Source organism: Colossoma macropomum, unplaced genomic scaffold (assembly GCF_904425465.1).
Source record: "Colossoma macropomum unplaced genomic scaffold, Colossoma_macropomum, whole genome shotgun sequence".
Lineage (NCBI taxonomy): Eukaryota > Metazoa > Chordata > Actinopteri > Characiformes > Serrasalmidae > Colossoma > Colossoma macropomum.
The window spans coordinates 20,467,464-20,490,303 of NW_023494806.1; the positions used below are offsets into that span (position 1 = coordinate 20,467,464).

The 22,840-nt window shown below is 38.3% G+C and overlaps 1 protein-coding gene across 2 annotated transcripts in view; it reads left to right on the forward strand.

Moving 5' to 3' along the window:
• The window catches only part of LOC118827525 (zinc finger protein 501-like), a 139,650-nt gene extending 120,000 nt beyond the window's left edge, over nucleotides 1-19,650 (forward strand). Inside the window, exons 1-3 of one of the 2 annotated variants that reach the window (XM_036598918.1) lie at nucleotides 12,421-12,593; nucleotides 14,867-14,941; nucleotides 15,744-19,650. In XM_036598918.1, the coding sequence (XP_036454811.1) occupies nucleotides 15,867-16,649 (783 nt within the window). In that variant the 5' untranslated portion in view covers nucleotides 12,421-12,593; nucleotides 14,867-14,941; nucleotides 15,744-15,866 and the 3' untranslated portion in view covers nucleotides 16,650-19,650. Of the gene's footprint in view, nucleotides 1-1,929; nucleotides 2,007-4,947; nucleotides 12,594-14,866; nucleotides 14,942-15,743 lie in introns of those variants that run through there. The other variant, XM_036598913.1, reaches the window with a different exon arrangement.
• Nucleotides 19,651-22,840: the final 3,190 nt, after the last annotated feature.

Consider the following 22,840-nt stretch of genomic DNA (forward strand, 5'->3'; position numbering starts at 1 on the left):
TCAACACAAAATTAGCTTCGTTCACACTTGGCTGAGTAACAGTGAGCTGTTGTGCCAGCTATGAAAAAATTCATAGAAAACGTTGAAAGTCTTTGTTGGTTCCTGGTGGTGTCGAATAGTCAGTAATGGTATTTTGTGTTTTACTGATGGGTTGATATCACAGTGTAATGGATTCTAATGGTTTAACAGGTGTTTTGAGACCTTTAACCTTTGGTTATAGATGCATTTGATGGTTTCCTAATGGAACCTAATGTGTCCTACAGGAAACTGGTGGTCTCTAATTAAGACAATTTCCATTAAAAAGCAAAACCATCAGGTTTCAATTCTGATGGATCTAATGGGCTTCTTTCAGCAGGACTGGCAAACGTAGAGCAGTTTGTTTCTGATTGCAAGTTAGTTACAAAGACAAGTCCTTTGGATAAAGCAGATCTCACTAACCATTCACTTATAAAAACAATGTGCAAAAAAAGGATTATGTCATACTGGACATATATCTGTAATCAATTTAGATACGTTGACTGATATGCTGATATTATCCAAGATATTTATAATTGTATATACAGATATGATGAGAAAATCTCAGTTTGTTCTAGAACAATATAATGTGCTTGCTGGGAGCTGTTAATGTCTGGTTGGGGGTTTCTTGTTAATGGCTGGTAGATTATGAGCTAGTAAACATATCCATGGTGGGTGTTTGAGGTCTGTTTAGAGAGGGGTGTAGTGTCTGATAGCCATTCAGGGGCTTGATGGTCTACATCAGATGTTCACAGTCTCAGTCCTGGAGACCTAATGCTGTGCATATTTTTGTATTTTTACTACTCCAACACAACAAATGATCAATTCATCAGTTTAATTAGGCACTCTGAACAAAAGAAAGCATAACAATGTGTATAGTGTGGGGTCTCCAGGACTGTGGCTGGGAACCTTGTGTCTGGTTGTATTCATTTCATGAAAACCTGTGGTCCTTGATCTTTCATTCTGTCTCCAGACAGCATGAGAATAGAGTGTGATGGCAGGTAGTAAAATCCATAATTAAGTAATTATTTCTGCAGATATTTGGGGTCTGAACAGTATCTGGTTTGAATGCATTGATCTTGTTGTTAGAGGTAAAAAGATGCATTTATTTGAAGTAGTCAGTAGGGCTATTACATGGCAACAACACGGAGGTGGGGCTTTGGGTGGCACACGTGCACAATGGAAAAAAAATAATAATAATAAGCTGTATATCCCTGCACCAGGCCAACTTTTGATATTTCTAATGCAGAGGATTTTTGATTTGAGAATATAATATATAGCAATGTATAGCAATTTTAATGGTCATAAAATTCTTATCCAGGCCAGATCTTTTACATTTATTACATAATCTACTGACTGTAGTATTGCTGTGTTGCTGACTGTTTTGATTCAAACTGAACATAATCATTTTGCAGTCTTTAGATTTCATGTTTGTTTATTAGGATGTAAAGGATGTATGTAAAGACACACAAAAGGTAAAATTCATTCAATGTGATACAGCTGTGTCTCCCTATAATGTTTATAATACAGCAAAAATAAGTGTGGAAAAAAGTTCTTCAATAGATTTTTTTTAACAGCTGCCACACTGACCTCTAACAAAATACCCCCCAATCACAACCTCTAGAATGTTTAAGCTCTCCAGAAATAAAATCCAGTCAGTTGAGTGTAGATGTGGCAATAGCATAACCCCCCCCCCTTCTCCACCCAATTTAATCTGATTCGATGCACTGAAATGATTTCAAGAAAAGATGGTAAATGAGAAACACTCCAGAGACCAAGAGGAATTGGTTATACAGTTTTACAGCGCATTGTGTCATTTCACCTTAGTACAATCTGTGGTAGACTAAAAAGTGTCAAAAAGGAAAATGGATTCTTATGGACTTACAGGTGATTTATGATTTATATTTTCCACAGACACAGATTCAGAAACTGAGATACTCAGATTCAAGAACTGATTTTCAGCAGAGAATTGGATAAAGCTTTGCTAATGGGTAAGTGCATAAAGCCGTGGGGATGTGTGTGTATTAAGTGATGTTGGATAGATAACAGTATTGTAGCTTTGATATTAATGCCAGCTTTGATGCCTTTCTATGGAGATTTTATGCCAAAGGTTTTCAATAAAATGATAAAATCTACAAGCAAAATAATAAGTATCAAAATATCCAAAATATGTTGCAAATACAACTAATGAAAGTTAAATCAAACTTAAATTTTCAAAAAGATTACTACTCATTTTCACACATTTTGATATAAATGTATTACTCAATTTGCCAGTTGTTGCTATAATTTGTTTCTATTTGCTGATTTTGCTGATAAATTTGTTGCTTCTGAACTCGCCCTTTTACTTCTGAAATCTTTCTTTTGCTTCTGACTTTTCACACTTTTTAACCGGGGGTGGGTCTTAGAAGAGGGCGTTCACCTGCACTCTCTATTGGTGAACTGATTTGGAGTGACAGGTTTTCTGAACACGTAGCCACAGCCACTCAGTGAGCCGTGAACATGGCAGAGCATTTCGTACTGAAAGTAGTATTGCCATAGTGGATTGTGCTGACATGTCCAACCTTATGAGCAATGTTTGTCATATTTGTTAATGTAACACATGAGCTCAGGGTCCTGTGTTACAGGGTCACCCTGTGTAAAATTGGAAATTGAAGTATATTTGGTAAACTTTGCTGTTTGCAGATGCTAGCGCTACGTAGCGTAGCAGTGTCCACTAAAGAGGTAAATAGGCAAGCTATGCGGCTGTTTAAATCAGTTTTACCTACAGACCTACAATTCTGCACAGTTTTAACTATTCCATGCATTAAAACATTTGATCCAGCTCATCAAATGATTATCAAGCCCTTTATGAGCTGAATCAGTGTGCTGGGTCAGGAAATCGTGAATCCACGGTGCTGTAGGGTCGAGGGAAATAATGCAGCACTGACCTAAACACAGTGAAGAGTGGAAAATATCTCTGATTACTGCCAGCTACAACTTACTGCTGCAGTGAGGTAGTTGATAGACAGTAATGTTTAATCACTACAGAAGGAATCAAGTCAACTTTTTATGGTTTGCCATAAGTTCTGTGGGGTTATGAAGGCTGGTCTGTCACTCTTTTGTTGTTTCTACCCACAGAATGCCTCGGTGTCAGTCACTGTAACAGACTTTCTGTTTCAGCACGCTAGTTTACAGAATGCTAAAGCTCCTAATCACTGTCCTTACATTAATACAGTGAACTAACTTTAGATATTTAAGCAATTTAGTCCCATTATCAGCATGACTAGCCTAGTTAGACCTAGAGGACACTGATAAGGTAGTTAGCGCTCGCAGCTGTGAAATCAAAAGGAACTGCAGTTTCGTTCATTCATAAACAACTAAGTTGTTTTTCAACTCCCATATTAGGTTATATCGTTTTTCCCAGGTCGACACAGGACCCATGAACCCGTGTAAAAATAATTATTTAAAAGGAATATGATAAACGTTGCCAAGAATGTTGGATATGCCAGTAAACGCTGCACCGATAGAAGCATCCAGTACAGTGTATTCCGCCATGCTCGGGGTGGTTCATCCTGAGTGGTTACGTGTTCAGACGACCTGTCACTCTAAGTCCGTTGACCAATAGAGAGTGCAGGTGAACACCCTTTTCTAAAACCCGCCCCCTGTTAAAAGGTGCCAGAAGTACAGAAAAGGCGTGGTTGACAATGCAGATTTAAAACAGTTCACTTCCTTTGACCCACTTGTCCCCACACTGACACACAGGACTGGGAGTAGATCAGAGGACTAAAGATTGGATTATAGACACCCCACATCCCAGGATAATGTAGGAAGATCATCGTTTAAGATTAACCTGATATAAGGAGAACCTTTGCGATTGTTGGGAGAGCAAATTGACCTCAAAATCCCGATTCTCCTGTAGTGTGGGCCAGTCGTTAAATATGTCACATTTCTACAAATTTAGATGCAAGATTACCATTTATTTGCTAAATTCAATATATTGATGTGGTGTGTGTGCAAAGATTCGGGCACTCTCTCAGTCAATGGTAATTGCAGCCAAAGAGTTTTGTTTTTCTTAGTTTTCTTCAGTTTCATTAGACCACAGCACTTGATTCCAAAGTGTCTTCTGATAATCTTTCCATGTAGATGATCTTTCTGCAACAGCACTGCACAGTAGGCCAGTGCATTACTGTTCTCGTGCCAGCCAAATCTTTCTGCAGATCTTTGGCAGTGAGGCGGGGGTTTTGCTTTGCATACCTGGCTAGTCTAGTACAAGCACTTTTTCAGAGATATTTCTTGGTCTTCCAGATCTTGCCTTGACTTCAATAGTTGTCCATATCTCTCATTTCTTAATGCCATTTTGATTAGTGTAATTTTATAAGCATGAAATTTTTGGATATATTTTATATTCTTCTTTTGCTTTGTAAGAGTTGATTATCTTTAGTTTAGATCATCAGGCAGCTGTTTAGATGACTCCATGGCTGTAAAGTGTAAGCACCCTAAGAGGTTAGAAGGATCACATAGTTTATGATGCTATGAATTTGACTTGGATTAAGGCCTGATGAGTAAAATTAGCTGTAAGACCTTATAAAAAAAGGAAAAAAAAAACATTTAGAAAAATATATATTTTGTCTCCTTAACAAATAAAAAAGCAGAGAATCCAACAACTTTCAGTGGAAAAATGTACATAATATAAAATGTATCGAGTTTGTAATCATTTTGTAACCACAGGACATGATGGTGGTGGTTTTCAAATAATCCCAGTCATTTCTGCCATGGAGAGTTTCTAATATTGTCATGATGACAAGACTTCAGTGGTCTATATGTCAATTTGTAGAGTCTGAGTAATTAGGTGATTGGCTTTCCACATAAGATTAAGGTATGTTATTTCTTTACACTGCCAGTTGATTTTGTTGCATTGCACATTGACTTTATATTTTCTTTTTCTTCTTCCAGAAATGGCAGCTTAAGTGTGCATTCGTACACATGTCAGGACTTTCCAACAAAAAAATGTTAAGCTGATGAAACAGGTTAAATGTAAGAAAATGGCATCCAGAAGATGTTCCAGTACTCAGCAAATGTCATCTGGCAACCTCCACATGAACACATCCCACAGACAAACACAGAAACGAAGCAAGGAGAGAACTCACTACTGCTTGGAGTGTGGAAAGAGTTTTACTCGACAGAGTACTCTTAAAATACACCAGCGCATTCACACAGGAGAGAAGCCTTGTCACTGCTCAGAGTGTGGAAAGAGTTTTAGTCACCAGAGTATTCTCCAGCAACACCAGCGCATTCACACAGGTATTAAACCATATCACTGCTCAGACTGTGGGAAGAGGTTTACTGTACAGAGTCATCTCCAAGAACACCAGCGCATTCACACAGGAGAGAAGCCGTATTACTGCTCAGAGTGTGGGAAGGGTTTTACTCAGCAGAGTAATCTTAAAACACACCAGCGCATTCACACAGGAGAGAAGCCGTTTTACTGCTCAGAGTGTGGGAAGAGTTTTAATTGTCAGAGTAATTTTCAACAACATCAGCGCATTCATACGGGAGAGAAGCCGTATCAGTGCTCAGAGTGTGGGAAGAGTTTTACTCAGCAGATCACTCTCAAAATACACCAGCGTATTCACACAGGAGAGAAGCCGTATCACTGCTCAGAGTGTGGGAAGACTTTTAATCGTCAAAGTCATCTCCACCAACATCAACGCATTCACACAGGAGAGAAGCCATATCAATGCTCAGAGTGTGGGAAGAGTTTTAATCGTCAGAGTACTCTCCAAGAACACCAGCGCATTCACACAGGAGAGAAGCCATATCAATGCTCAGAATGTGGGAAGAGTTTTAATCGTCAGAATACTCTTCAAGAACACCAGCACATTCATAGAGGACAGAAGCCATATCACTGCTCAGACTGTGGAAGGAGTTTCATTCGTCAAAGTCATTTGCAGCAACACCAGCGCATTCACACAGGAGAGAAGCCGTATCACTGCTCAGATTGTGGGAAGAGTTTCAGGCATTCAAAGACTGTGGCGATACACAAGTGCGTTAAGAGCAGTGGTGGAAATGGGCAGTAATGTGTGTAACCTTCCAGCACTGATTTCAAACTTTTTTAAAAGGGAAAACCACCTATTGTTTTTTAACACTGTTTCTAAACGTGACCATAAAATAAAATAGAATTTCCTTTGATGAACACCAAGTCAAGCCTATAGCTCATACTCTAAATGAGAAGATGAGGTACTTCAGATTTCAAAAACAATAACATTTGGTTTCATTTGTTTTATATGTTGAAAACAGATAAAAACTCCACATTCAATAATAAAAGTTTTTTTACTTTCTAATTTAGTGTTTCTAAGCTATTGTAGTGTTTCTGATGCAATGATGTTTTGACAAACATTTGACAGCTGGCTTGTTTCATTGAGTCCCTCTTTTGTTTCTTTCATTCCTACATTGGAACTAGTTAATGCTTGTTACAAGAAAAGTTCCACTTTGTCTACCCTTTTAATATTTAGAAGATGTTTTCTGTATACTGTAGGTACAAAATCTTCATGTTGAGGACTGTAGTGAAAGAGATATGACCCTAAAGACTGAAACATTTAAAGGTTTTTTGTTGTAGTGGGCAGAAGTGAACAGTTTTTTAAAGAGTATGGAAAAACTGCAAGCCAGCAAGCTCTCTGAGTGATGTACTGGTGACTTCTCCTCAGTATGGCCAATGCATGCCCATTTTATGCAGTATAAAGTTGCATACAGGCCAGACTACCATGAACTTTCCATTACTCCTTTCAGAGACTTTAAGGACTGTTGTTCTTTGTGATGCTTGGAGAGTGACTGTTTGATTAACATATAATTTGCATTAAGGTATAACTACTTTGACAAGGTCTGTATTAGACAATGAGGAAGACACCTGTGGGTAATTTCTTTTTCTTTTCTTTTTGTCTTTGTTAAGCTTTTGTTCATGAGGTTATGTGTATTTCTATGAATGTGTTAAGCTATTGAGATTATCTTTCTCCATTTTTCTCTATTTTTATTCTTTGAATAACATCTTTTTATGTTCCTGTAATCCTGAAAAACTTTTTTTTTTCTTATTAAACTTTTATTCTTATTTTGAAATTGACTATGTTGTTTTCTCTTTAGTATTTGGCATATATTGTGTCATAAATATAATGAATGAGTGTTTTTCATACATTTCTGAATTTTGATCGTAGTCATGCTGTGGTAAATTACACAAAATTAGGCAAGCTTTATCTTACATACAGCCAGCATAGAGCCATTTAAAGTTTTCTACAACACCTCATAACCTAGTAGATGCAGCCTTTTGATTCCATAATTTCGTCTACTTCAGTATCAGAAACACTTTATTTTACTAAGTTATACATGCAAAGAATTTGTCAGAGTGAGTGTAATTGTGCTTATCACACTTTTCTGTGTCAGTAGTGCAGCAAGCAAAAAAAGTGCTAAACTGTATTTCTTTTGAATGTTGTGATCTAGCGCTCTCTCTCTAACTCTCTTTGCTCTTGTACAGTCTGCAGTTGCAGCTCTGCAGGATCTTTCACTTCAAATCAGCATTATCATCAGTTAACCCTTTAGACCCCATCAGAGTTCTAGAACATCGTTGTGCATCCCTGACAGTTTTCAGGAAAAATAGCAATTACGTTGAGTTCATTTTAAAGATGAGTCCCATCTCTTTAATATGAAAGCAAAACCAAGGGATAGAAATATATACAAAGCCAGGTGCGTCACAAAAAGATTTATGGATTGTGGGTCCAAGCCTGTACAAGGGGGGTCAGGAGTCATGGTCCCCCAGGAGGATTTTTTAAAGGCCCCAAAATGTTTGTTCATCATGAACTTTTAGAGCAGCAACAGCCAGAAAATGTATCATAAAATTTGTTTAAACTTAAACACAGTAGAGCATGGTGTTTAGTAATAAGTCATTTTTATTAGAAGAGCAGAGGGATGTGTATATATTGTTGTCTCGTCTCATTATAGTGCAGTATGACATATTCTGTGCGAAGTATTAAAAAAATTCAAATGAAAAATAGACAAATCATTTAGCATGACATCACAGTTCACATCACGTATATGCTGCTCAAAATTTCAGCACCCCCAACTCACCTTCCTGTGTTCCTGCTGCTAAAGTCTGAGTAGACTGATAAATCAATGTGATGATGAGTTATTAATCTCAGTGTTACTGAGCTCTGCTAAAGCCTGAGTAGACTAATAAATAAATAAGATGAGCCAGTTATTTATCTCAGTTTTATAGAACACTTAACACCTGCCAGGGTGATTATGAAACCGGCAGTGAACTGAAGCAGGTGGTGAAAGAGAAAAAAATGTTTAGAATTTCAGGACTCTTCATTTAAAAAGTGATTTTTTTATGAATCACATTAACAGAAGATTTACAGGAAAAAAGCTGCCAACCAGTAACAGCAAAGAATAGTGAAATAAAGTCAGGTCTTATTAAGAAGTATTCTATATGTATTATAAATATATTCTAAAGTCATTACTTTTTATTTTCTGTAATGTAATACATGACTGAATACATATAGGGCAGTGTATTCAGCCATCACTACTTTTTAAAGTATTTTGCTCAACCCTGCCTATGAGGCTGTGCCCCAGCTGCACTTCGAATAGTCCGACCACATCTCTGTATTCCTTTATATATCATACAGACAACTCCTCAAGCAAGCTCCCCCAGTAAGTAAAACTGTGTGGAAAGAAAAAAAAGATTCTGTTTATTGACTACAGCTCAGCATTCAATGCGTCATCCCACACAAACTCTCTGAAAAGTTCCTCACGCTCAGACTGACCCCTCCCTTTATAACTGGGTGCTGAACTTTCTAACAGACAGACACCAGTCAGAGTCGGCAACCTCACATCCACCACAAGAACAGCACGGGGAACCCCCAGGGCTGTGTGCTGAGCACCCTGCTGTATACACTTTTCTCTCCCAGAACACCCCCAGCATCATCAAGTTCACTGATGATACTACACTCACTGGACTGGACTCCATCACAGTCTGGTATGGAAACTGCACTGTTCAGGACAGGAAGGCTCTTCAGCATGTGATCAAAACTGCACGGCCCGTCTTCCTCTCACTACAGGGCATTACCACACCAAGGTCAGCAGGAGGGCACTCAACATAATCAGGGACAGTGCACACCCCCAACACAACCTCTTCACACTTTTACCATCAGGCAGACATTATTGGAGTGTGAAGTTCAGGACAACAAGACTGACATAACTTGAGAATGGCTTTCACACACTGCCCCTTCCTTGCTAACACACACACACCTACTGAAATCTACACACATTTATTGCTGCTATCTTTCTATTGTTATTTGCAATAATGCATAGTGCACTTTATGATCTCTGCTTTTTGCACAGTATTGCACAATACTGTGCAAGTATTTTAACTACTAAGTTTACTTATTAATGTTTATCTCTTTATGTTTTCATGAACAAAGAATTAGCAAAGTAAGAATTTCATTGTGCAGTGTAACCACTTGTTCTGCTGGGCATATGACAATAAAACTCTTCAATCTTGAACAGCAGCAACTAACACTCTCACACTCCAAATCCACACTTTCTCAGTGCCACGCTTGCAAAGGCTTTTCCCCCTCCCGTCTGCTACACTTTATACTTCCCTTCTCATCACTCACAGGTATAGTCTCACTCTACCCACTCAATGTTCCTCCCTTTAACACAACAGACTCGGTCTAGGTTCAGTCATAGACATTAACTCAGTTCCCCCAATAGACTGACCTCCCTCACCAAATCCTTGGGGGCCTCCACCCTGAACCGCTAATTTCTGTACAGACTCCAATCCAGCATGGCTAGAGCTCCTGATCAGAGAATGCGTCACTCTGCTCTTCCATCATCTGCCACCTGTGTTGGAGCCAACTGGACCCCCCAGTACACTTCTTGGCATCTTGAACTTCATTTCCTAGGAGGTTGCGAGTGCAGGGTTTTCCGCTTGAATTCTCATAGGCTCTGGACAGGGAGAGAGATATCATTTCAGCAGATATACAACACATCAGTGACCCTCTCCAGTACTCTATAAGGTCCCTTAAAAACTCTTCTGGAGTTTAGGGCACAACCATGCACTGTCACAACAAACAGTGAGAATATGAAGTGGATGGTAACATTGATTTAACTTTAAACTAAACTGAAATACTGTAGGTATGTGTGTGTGTGTGTGTGTGTGTGTGTCTGTCTGCCCTGTGAGGGACTGGTGACCTGTCCAGGGTGTATCCTGCCTTCCGCCCAATGACAGCTGGGATAGGCTTCAGCACCCCACTGCGACCCAGAAGGATAAGCAGTTTAGATGATGGATGGATGAAATACTGTATGTGTGGTCTAGCCCTGTTTACTGCAGCTTCACACATGAAGCAGTCTACGTGCAACACGACAGTGATTTTTGAAATATCTGTTATAAAATGAAAGCAGAGCTTGTTTATGTAGTGTGAATTTGATAGACTTTGAACAGCTTGTGTCTGAGCATTGTGATTATGCTGTGATATTTTAATTTCCTTTTTCTGACATAGATGTTTGTAGTGTAGGAGTTGCACACCATGTCTCTGACACATAACGTTGCAGCTAACATTAGCTGATATAACAAATTACACCATTAACTGTCTATTGCCTGTAGCATTAGCTTTTTAAATATGAGTATCAAAATCACTGGTAAACGTGATTCTGATAGTTGCTTTATGTTAGCCAGAAAAGAGTAGTCATTCCACTCAAAGAGCAAAGAGTGACTTTTGCCAGCCGTCTTCGTCTCTCTGCGGTTTTGGGTTCAACAATATGACTCAGAATAAAGTAAATAAGATAAGACAATAAATAAGACGGGTATGTCAAACTGGGGACCTTCCAGGCCAAAGTGCCTTGCTAATTAGCTGATGGGATGAATTAGATGTGTTTAATGAGGCAGCATGCTGAAGTCTGCAGTGTTTTGGCCCGCAAGGACTGCCCTGCTGAAAAAGGACCTTTAGGAACCATTAAAACCTAACGATTTTGCTTTCTAATGGGAATTAGCTTAATGGTTTCCAATAGAGACCACTAGTTTTCTGTAGAATACCTTTAAATACCATTAGGAAACCCATTAGAATCAGCCACTGGTCACCTGTTAAACAAATAGGATCCTTCACGCTGTGAAGTCAATTCATTAAAAAAGCCAAAATACATTACAGAATCATTAGAATCCAACAGAAACACTAAATGGTTTCTATGTTTTTTTCAGCAGGGTGGAGCTTGACATATGTAAAATAAGTTATGGAAAAAAAATCCATTGTAAAGAAATGTAAACAATACTATAACTGTAAACAATACAGAACTAGAGAGCTGCACTATTTCAAAACTTTTTCATAATGCAGAATTAGTAGTCCAAGGAGTCCATTAACCCATTCATTTTGGACTTGCTTAGTAGTGCCATGCCCTCTAGCGTTTGACAAATCTGGAAGACATTACTGAGTGGGATTTCTACTCTATACAAATTCTCTGGGTGCAGTTGCTCACTGCTAGGCTGCGCGAGTTGAGAGACTGAGCTTAATCCTCATTAGTTAGAAGCTCAGCCAATTACTGAGTGGTCACTGTGTTGAAAATAGCATTGAGCCTTGTAAAATGGGTTGTGTTTGTAGTAATTATTTTCACATATATACCTACAAAGATCTGATTTTATTTCATCTGGAGAGTGGTCTGTTTCTTTACGCACATACAAAAATCCAATGACTAGATTTCTAGTCTAGAAGACTAGAAATAACCACAATTCAGAAACCATCTAAAGTGCCTAAAACGTTTGCACAGTACTGTATATCACTCTCAGTCTGGTTCAAATAAAGGGGAGTCTGCCACTGCCAGCTGTACATACTGCAAGTTAAACTTTCGTTTTAAACTATTTATTGCTCAATGATAATTTGCACTTTAAATTACTCCCCTGCCTTTTGATCTCTAGTTCCTGTTCATGCACATATTCTGTGTTTATTTCCTGTGCACTTCTTGTAACAGACTGCACTACGCAACAACGGGTTGGTTTAGTTGTAACAGAGATATGATCGAAGGCAAGAAATTGTTCTTACACGACTTAGAACAGCGCATACTATATTAAACTCTTCACTACCCTTCATAAAAAGCATGAAATAGGGCTTTGCAGACACTGTCAAAACTGAGAAACAGTGGATCAAGTTCTGCTTCAGTACTGTTAGACAGAGGCAAGTTCTGGCAGATTCACTGAAGCCATATGTTCACGACAAATTCTCACTGAAGAGCTTACTTGTATACTGGTGAGGGATGGGTAGGATGCACAACAGGTCTTTCGGTTTTTAGGATCCACCGGGGTTTATGATTTTTTTAAAGGGAAGTACGGGGTAGGCGAGTCCTGCTCCACACTCCAGCTCAGTAAGTGGCGGTAATGCACCTGAAGTTGGCCTGCCAACCGCCATTCACACAGAAGAAGAAAACGAAGAAGAGGTAGAAGTAAAGATAAGCCACTTGTAGTGTTAGCGTTGATTTCTGATCCCCTCTCGGAGTGAATGCACGCTGAATCTGATGCAGCACAGCTTTCAGATGATCCTCTCCTGCTGGAAACCGACCACAGCAGTGCAGTGAGTGCACGAACAGAGCTTAAATGATTACACAGTTGTGTTTCACGGCGTGCTTGTTTAGCTAAACGCTGCTAAGCTAGCTAGCTAATCTTAGGAACGCCCCCCATCTGTGTTTATATTAGCACATATTGGCCAAACTAACAAAGGTAGATCTGCTGCAGGCGCTGAAGAGGGACTGTCTGTAAAGTGCGGCTACTGTTTAAAGACGTGAAACATTCACAAAGATGATGAGCCTGTTAGTGTTATTTATGAAGACTTGAAAGCTGCTGAAATACAAAAATGGCGTGAAAATCACTGAATAACATGAACAAGTTCCTTAATTTTAACAGATGGTTATTTTCAGCAGTGTTAGCAGATTGAGCAGTCTGTCCTGCGTGTAATGGACTTGCAGATTGAATTGTCACAACCAACACATTCTAGTTTTGAAAAATGTTACCAACACAACTTGGTGGAATTGTTTTATGATAATTAAACTGTTATTAAAAATGTGCTTCTGCTTTTACAAAGTTATGTGACATGCAGTGGAAAGACTTAATCCAAACCTGCTCTAACTTTACTGAAACGCCACACAAACCTACTGCAGCTTTACTACTGAGAACAAAAATCACTAGTTATTAATGTATCTCACAAAAAACTACAACCTTTAGTTTAAGATATGCCTTTTTTGAATTTTTATGATGTTGTCTTTGTAAACAAAAATACCTGTTCAGACACATCCGTATGATGTCATCCCACCCTCTGGCTGGTTCTCGTCTCTTGACAGTGCCGTTAACAAGTAGCACTGGAAACAGCAATCAGTATTATCCACCATCCAAAAGCCTAAACATCTTGGAGGACTGGGAACCCCAAATTTTTGCTATTATTTCTTATCATTCCAACTACTGTAAATTCAACATTGGACAAAGAAAGCAAACCAACCATGGTTATACCCTAAAGACCATTTAATTCAAGAATGACATTAACAGCATTCCCCTTATAGACCAAACTATAAAATCACAAAATTATTATAAATACAACACAAGGAGTATCACCCTAACTGTTTGCTGGAAAAGTGATGAAATCCTCAATTGTAAATTTTCTCCTGAGCACAACTCTTTATGGAAGAACCCTGTGTGTTGTAATCAACAATAATCCATTCATATTTTTAGCTTAGAGTCAGAGAAGAGTAACCAGCCTGGGATAGTTAATTCACTCACAACTTATTCATGACCTTCAACATCATCAAGGATGTTGTGCAAGTTATCTGAGATCCTGGGATTTGGCATCCCCATCTGCCCCACTGTAGCAAAACTTCTCCCTATATTAAGTCCTTCAGAGTGATTTTGTGTGAAGTGGTTTGTTCTAGAGAAACTTACAGAGTCAGAATTGTTCACAGTAGTGTTGATAGGAACCAGACCTCTGAAGAATTTAATGCTCATCTCCTTGTTTCTACGCTCATTGTTCATTTTAGCAGTTCCACTTACTATATAGGTGCACTTTGTAGTTCTACAATTACAGACTGTAGTCCATCTGTTTCTCTGCACACTTTGTTAGCCCCCTTTTACCCTGTTCTTCAGTGGTCAGGACCCCCATGGACCCTCACAGAGCAGGTACTATTTGGGTGGTGGATCATTCTCAGCACTGCAGTAACACTGATGTGGTGGTGGTGTGTTAGTGTGTGTTGTGCTGGTCTGAGTGGATCAGACGCAGCAGTGCTGCTGGAGTTTTTAAACACCTCAGTGTCACTGCTGGACTGAGAATAGTCCACCAACCAAAAATATCCAGCCAACAGCATCCTGTGGGAAGGATTAGAGGATGACCAACACAATCTGTGCAGCAGCAGATGAGCTATCATCTCTGACTTTACATCTATAAGGTGGACTCACAAGGTAGGAGTGTCTAATAGAGTGGACAGTGAGTGGACACAGTGTTTAAAAACTCCAGCAGCACTGCTGTATCTGATCCACTCGTACCAGCACAACAGACACTAACACACCACCACCACGTCAGTGTTACTGCAGTGCTGAGAATGATCTGCCACCCAAAGGGTCCATGGGGGTCCTGACCACTGAAGAACAGGGTAAAAGGGGGCTAACAAAGTATGCAGAGAAACAGGTGGACTACAGTCTGTAATTGTAAAGCTACAAAGTGCACCTATATAGTAAGTGGAGCTGATAAAATGAACAATGAGCGTAGAAACAAGGAGGTGGCCATAAAGTTATGCCTGATCGGTGTATGCACTTACAGGTTCCACTTGTTGACTTCTTATGTATTCTCATCTCTCTGTTTCTTAGACCCATACAGTGTGTTGGAAGAGTATTTTAAGAGAGCTCAGTTAAAACCTGGTGAAGGACATGTCTTCCAAAGATGTGAGTAATTTATTATTCTGCTATTGTCATCACACCTGCACCAGTATAATGTTGATTTTGCATTTGAGACTTAAACATTGAGTCTGAGCTTCTTTTTGTGCCTGTGTGTGTGAGGTTAATATGTTAAGACGTATGACGTGGTCAGAAAACCCCCCGCCAAATCCGTCCCAGTACCTCCAACTTACTCCATATCTTAGTGTGTTCTTTTTTCTTTTTAAGTGTGTTCATTCTGATGAAAGTGTCAGCTAGAACCTTATAGTTCAAAGGCCAAGATTTACTGTGGAAGGTTGCCCCTGTGCAGCCAATTACAGACCTTCATGTACTGCAGCCTAAATAAATGAGAAAAACACATACAAAGCAGCAACACCACACAGAAGAGATTTTAGGCCACTGGGATCGTAACACTCCCACTATTAAGAATAAACATCTCATGCTTGACGCAGAAAATAAAGAGAAATATAAAATGAACACAGTCTACCATAACATTCTTAGAAAGTTTTTTTATACAGATGTATGCAGAAGTGTAGGTATCCTTGGTCATGTTACCTGTTTTGTTTTCTAAATGAAAAGTTGATACAACGTCTGCATTGAATAAACTAAAACATGACCTCTTTTTAGAAATTTACATGCAATGTTGCCATTTATTTGCTGAATTTAATGTATTGGAGGTGAAAAAAAAACTAAAACAAAATGTGGCTTTGGGTTGGGAGGATCACAATTTGTTTTTCTCTGGAATTACCTACACTTGACTTGGATCACTACTTTGCATTTTCAGTTTACATTTTCTTTTTTCTTCTTTCAGAAATATATATGATGTTCTGTTTAATGTCTTCTCCTGCACTTTCCTACCAAGCTTAAATATGCTTCCCTAAGCACGTCCGCCAAGAAGAATGTTAAGCTGCTGAAACAGGATAAATGTAAGAATATGGCATCCGGAAGAAGTTCCAGTACTCAGCAAACATCATCTGGTACTCTCCACATGAACACATCTCACAGACAAACACAGAAATGCAGCAAGAAGAGACCTCACTACTGTGGGGAGTGTGGAAAGAGTTTCACTGTAAAAAGTACTCTCAAAATACACCAGCGCATTCACACAGGGGAGAAGCCATATCACTGCTCAGAGTGTGGGAAGAGTTTTAATCATCAGAGTAATCTCCAGCACCACCAGCGCATTCACACAGGAGAGAAGCCGTATCACTGCTTAGAGTGTGGGAAGAGTTTTAATCGTCAGAGTCACCTTCAAGAACACCAGCGCATTCATACAGGAGAGAAGCCGTATTACTGCTCAGAGTGTGGAAAGAGTTTTAATAAACAGAGTCATCTCCAACGACATCAGCGTATTCACACAGGAGAGAAGCCGTATCACTGCTCAGCATGTGGGAAGAATTTTAATCGTCAGAGTACTCTCCAAGAACACCAGCGCATTCACACAGGAGAGAAGCCGTTTTACTGCTCAGAGTGTGGGAAGAGTTTTACTCAGCAGAGTTCCCTCCAACAACACCAGCTTATTCACACAGGAGAGAAGCCGTATCAGTGCTCAGATTGTGGGAAGAGTTTTACCCAGCAGAGTTCTCTCCATCGACACCAGCACATTCACACAGGAGAGAAGCCGTATTACTGTTCAGAGTGTGGGAAGAATTTCAGGCATTCAAAGACTGTGACAACACACAAGTGTATTCAGAGCAGTGATGGAAATGAGCAGTAATGTGAGTGTAACCTGAACACATTCCAGCAGTAAAAGTCTTCAGGAAGCTTTGTTTCCAGCCCAGATTTCAGTCTCTTTTTAGGGGGAAACCACATACAGACTTTATGCTGTTTCTAAAACATGAGCATAAAATGAAATATAATTTCCTGTGCTGAACACAAAGTTAAGAAAGCTCAAACACCCAGTTTGAAGGTGTGTTACTGCAGATTCCCCTCACAATTTGTTCTTATATTTGTAATATATGTTGAAAATCGAGAAGCTCCAAATTCAGTAGAAAGAGGTTCTTTGCATTCTCATTTACTATATTTTAGCTAGTATAGTTGTTGTGTTTTGACAAACATTTGACTGTGTGCTTGGCTTCCTGAGTCCCTCTGTTGCTCCTTTGATTCCTACGCAATAATTAATGCTTGTTGCAATGAAAATGCTATTTTGTCTTCACTTTCCTGTATTCTGTATGTTCAAATTGTTCAAAATGTTGTGGACTGCTGCGAAAGAGATATGGCCTTGAAAACTGCTACAGTGAAGTTTTTTGCTATACTGAACAGCTTATGGAGACACTGGAGTACGAAGGACTACTAGACAACAAGCTATCTATAGTGATGTACTGGTTTCCTCTCCTCAGCATGGTCTACGCATACCTGCTCTGTGCAGCATAAAGTTACATACAGGCCAACAACTCATTCATTAACTTTCAAATAGACTTTAAGGACTTATGTTGATGACGTTGTGATGCTTGGAGAGTGATTGTTCCTTGACAAACATGCTGTGACATGAGATAAAGACTTTATGTCCATCTCCAGTCTATACTACCAGACATAATGGTGGCCTGTGGTACAGGAGTATCAATTGGGTATCTCCATCATTGTCAAACTAGATGTAAGGGGGGTGTTTAAGGCCTTGGCCCTCACTGAGAGAGACTCTTGCTGATGTGATTAGGATGTGCATGAGGGACACTTTGTTCACATATATACAGGCATAACATTATGACGACCTCCTTGTTTCTACGCTGATGTGTCTGATCCACTCAGACCAGCACAACACACACTAACTGCCATCACATCAGTGTTACTGTAGTGCTGAGAATGATCCACCACCCAAATAGTACCTGCTCTGTGAGGGTCCATGGGGGTCCTGACCACTGAAGAACAGGGTAAAAGGGGGCTAACAAAGTATGCAGAGAAACAGATGGACTACAGTCTGTAATTGTAGAACTACAAAGTGCATCTATATAGTAAGTGGAGCTGATAAAATGTGACAGTGAGCGTAGAAACAAGGAGGTGGTCATAATGTTATGCCTGATGTGTGTGTGTGTGTGTATATATATATATATATATATATATATATATATATATATATATATATATATAGTTTAGCCCACTGATGTCCAAGTTTTTAAGTCAAGCCTTTGTGTATGAGGTTATGTGTGTTTTTGTGAACTGTGTTGTCTTCTCTGTAGTTTTTGGGCTATATTGCATCACAGAAATTTTTCATACATTTGTAAATTATCTTAGTCTTCCTGTGCTAAATTACACAGTATTAGATAAGCATTACCCTGCTTTAGCTTTTGAGATCCAGCAAGTCCAGGGCATCTCAGTTCACTTTGGCGAAACTGGCTGGCAGTTCAGCCGTTAAAAGTTTTTTGCCACACCTAAGAAATGCAGACTTACTTTTTTGTTTCGAATGTCATCTACTTCAGAATCAGAATCACTTTATTTGTAGTTACACATACAACAAATCTGTTATAGTGAGTGCACACATGTAACATACTAAACAGACCAGATAAGCAGACAGATTATAAGAAATATTTAAAAGGGAGACTAGAAACAAAAGAGCTGAAAGGACCTAAAGATATATGTTTGAAGGAATTTAGATGTATCCATAATCAAATTTGAATCTCTTTAATAAAAATTATTTTGTTTAAGAATTGCTTAATATTCCCTACACCTAGAAACATAGTTCTTTGGCTTTTGGTCTCTCTTTGAGGATTGGTTTATGTTCCTTGAGAGGAACGCTCTGACATGAGACATAAGAACCGATTAGGCACATAGTTAGGCAAGTAGTTGCCTATTTTCATAGACATGCTGGAAAAGGACTCAGGGTCATGAAGCAGAAGTCACGTGTTTGATTAAGTTTGATTTACATGTAAAATGCATTCAAACTTGATATTTAACATCAGAGTATGCTATGACATGTGTAAGATTTTGCAAAGAGAATTATATCTATCAATGAGAAAAATAAGAGTAAATTAACAGAAACCAACAAAATTGCTAAAAATGCACAAGATCCTTTAGTCTGTAAGACTTATCCAAATTAACTTTAATTATTCCTTATTAGATTTACCTTAGTAACTAAGGATTATTTAAGAAATAGTCAATTATTTTTAATGGGTAAACGTATGTATAACTGAGTGAAAGGTGACTATTTGAACCTTCAAAGCCTTAAGCCTGACTGACAGCAACTCTTGCTGATGTCATTAAGAGGGACACTATCTTTGTTGACTGAATCTCACCACTGACACTGTTTATTTTTGCATTTGAGCCCATCTAAGTCTGCAGTTTTGAGTTGTATCGATGAATCAGCAGTTATATATGTATATTTTACATATACATTGACCAAGTCTGTGTTAGATGGGGAAGACACTTGTGTGTGCTTTCACTCCCCACCACTTTCTTTTTCTTCTCTCCTCTTGGAGTTGTAGCCTGCTGATTTTCTTTAAGCTTTTGCCTTTGTTAAGCCTTTGCTTGTGGGGTTATGTGTGTTTGTGGAAACGTGAGAACTTCTTTTTATCCGTTCTCATAGTTATATTTACTTTTTCATATTCCTGTCATCTTGGAAAAAAAGTTTTCTGATTCAATTTTACACTCTAATTAGCTTTAAAATATACTTATAATACACTTAAGTTGATAACAGTTAAACATGCTTCTGTTTGGGTGTGCTTTAATATGTAGAAATGCTTTGATTCAAGTGTATTTCGATACGATAAACTAACGTATAACATTGAGTGTGTTTACATGCACTTAATAATCCAATAACTACAGAAAATAAGGTTTTGTCAGTGATGCGATCAACACATTTACGTGCACGTGAGTAGTCAGATAATAAGAAAACTCTGGGTCTACATGAGTCAGAAAGTAATCGGATTTCTGCTTTGCACACACACACATATATATATATATATATATATATAATCGTATGTTTTTCCAAAATATACTAAGATACATTTAATTCCTGCAAAATAATTGCAATAAAATGTACTTTTTGCATTAACTATACACTTTGAGCATACTGACAATCTACTATACTATGATTTTGTTTTGCAAGGGTGGTCTGCAATGTTAGGTAACAACATCTTTAAACTATTTTTATTTTTTTTATTCTTTAAAATGTTGTTTATTTATTAGTTGTTCAGATTATTTTTGAAGTAATACTAATTCTGCTTCAGGAGTTATTCAGTATTCTTTCCAAATAAACACTGTTCTAAACTAAGAGTTAAAAATGGGGGTGGACAGAACTCAGCAGTCCCTGAATATGCCCACTGACCCTGTAGACTGCAACAGATACAGAGTGAAAGGAAAACATGTTAAAGAAGGCAGTATGCCTGCAGTCTACACTAAGTGAACAGAACATTCGGATCTAAGCTGTATCTAATAGTAAAGCATGCTGCATGTGAGCAGATCTGCACATGATACATTGAAAACACCTGTTTAGGGAGCACAGATAAAAACTCATTAGAAATGATTAATTTATGAAAGAGATCAATGGAGACAGAAATATACAGTACAAGAGATGCTAAAATCAGACAATTAAGTTCCCAGTACAAGTGCAGAGCCTGAAATAGATGAATTTATAACTTCTAGCTGTTTGTTTACAGTAAAATGTATAATATAGTTTTCTCAAAAATATATCAACATTATGACTATCATATCAAAATCTGTTACCCTCTTTTTGTTTTTTTATTTATTTGCTTATTTATTCACATCATTTGATTTACACCATCTGCTTTAACATTGTGAGAAAATTTCATAGTTTTCATGAACCATATTACATTTTGTTATCAGCAGTTTCCTCGTATTAGCTTGCATATTTTAATTTCTAGCTTCTTTTTTCGCTGCCTTGTTCTGTCTTCTTTTCTGCTACAATCTTGTCTTCGTGGATCTTCCAGTCTCTAGCGTATCCTCCTCATGCTGCTCCTCCATGGTAATGATATGTAGATCCAGTTCCTCCTCTTCAACTACTTTCTCAAAGGGCAGGTTCTGGTGCAGCTCTAGTGTGGTCTGCAGACACAACACAGAGACACAACTGATTTGTGGAACAGTTTCCAAAAGACAAGCTGCATTAAATTCCTTACTGTTTTACACATCTGAATCTTTTCCCGATACGCAGGAAGATTATCTGAAACGACAAACTGAGAAAAAAATTACAAACATATTGTAAAAATAATGTGATCTATAAAATTCCGTCAATTCTGTCAAATAATTAATTAATACATTTATTTTAACTTTAATTAATCAAAGCATCCATTTGTATTAAATGTGCTAAGCAAAGTCTAAAGGGGGGTGAGTAATATTAAAAATATACTTTTCTAATATTTTAAGGTGAGACCCTTTTTTTCTTCTTTTTGGTAGCACTGCAGGTCTGCCCTGTGAGAGCAAAGAAGATTTAAGCATTGAGACTACAGTTTAAACTTACTTGGAATTAAATGTCTTTATATTAATTTTCTATGTACTTTAATTAGTTTTCCTCTTTCTCTATAAAGTTCCCAGCAGTTTCCTTAAGCTGCATACGTGAATTTCTAGCTCCTTCTTTCAGTACCTTGTTTTGTCTCCTCTGACTCATCTTACTCCTGCTTGGATCTAGTTGAGGTGTGCTCTTCATGTTGCCCCTCCATGTAGAAGTTTCGTCCCGGATGAACTCCAACTCTTCTAACTCATCCGTGACTAGAAAACATTTCACATGACTGTATACCATCAACTTAACCTGCTTATCAAGCAAACGCTGTGTTTCTTCCAAGAACCAACAGAACTTGTTTAAGGGCTAATTTAACTAAAGGAGTTTTTCCTGAATTTTCCACTGAACTGAAGATGTACTCTTACTCTAACACAAAGGGTCTCAACCCTGGTCTTTTTATCGTGTTCTAGTATGCTTGTGATAAGGTCAGGAGGTTTGCTGGAACCTTTTCTCGTGCCATTTTAATAACGTAAAACACCCAGAAGAGATGTTGAAAGGTAATGAATTACCTTTACTGCTTGAGAATGTATACTCAAGCTTTGAGGTTCAGAAATCAAGGTTTGCTCCCCAGGAAAACACTGAGACTAAAAGCACTTAGACTAAAACACAGAGAAACAAGTAATCAGTGTAAAATGATCTTGCCAAAGTCAAAATATCAGTCTGTAAAAAATCTCTTATTGAGTCCCCTCATATTGGAGAGTCGTGTTTGGACTTTGGTGATTGTAAATTGTAGACGCTCCCTGATCAGCTCTCAGCTCTCAGCGGTTTCATAAATTCATAAAAATCAAAGTGTTCTACGAGTTCAAAGGGGATTATAATATCAATATGTGTTTTTAAGATACACATCAGAAAAAAAGGAGGGAGACACAAGAGGCTCAGACATGAAATGAGAACAGTTCTATTATAGGAGGAAATGAGGCAAGAAGTGAGACAGGAGAGCTTAGAAACATATTGTAGATCATAAACAGTTCATTAGTTGTGCTCATTTAACTTCTATTACGCAGTATTGACATACAAAGAGAGATCTTTAACTTTTTATTAAATGTTATATTTAGATAATAGTCAAATTTCACAAGATTTTATGTAGTTCTGAATAGTAAAGCGTTTTTAAATAAACATTTGTAATAATTTATATATAAAAGCATTAATATCTACAGCTGCCCGTGATCAAACCCAACGCTGTTGGACAGTGGAGTAGTGTTAATATTCCCTCCTATTTCATTCGAGAAGAGTTCTCTTCTCAATCCATATTAGAACCATTAAACTACTGTATTTTCATGTTGGAATTCTTTTGGTGAGATTAGATGCTACCCAATCAGAGCGCTTGAGGCGGGCCTTCTCTGAATACGGGTGGGATTTAAAGTAACGACCGTTTCCGTGATCGCGTGGTTTCAGTGTGAAGCCACTTCAGGCCAGGTGGTGGCGCTGTTTCTGTAACTATTACTTTCTCCAACTGCACTAAA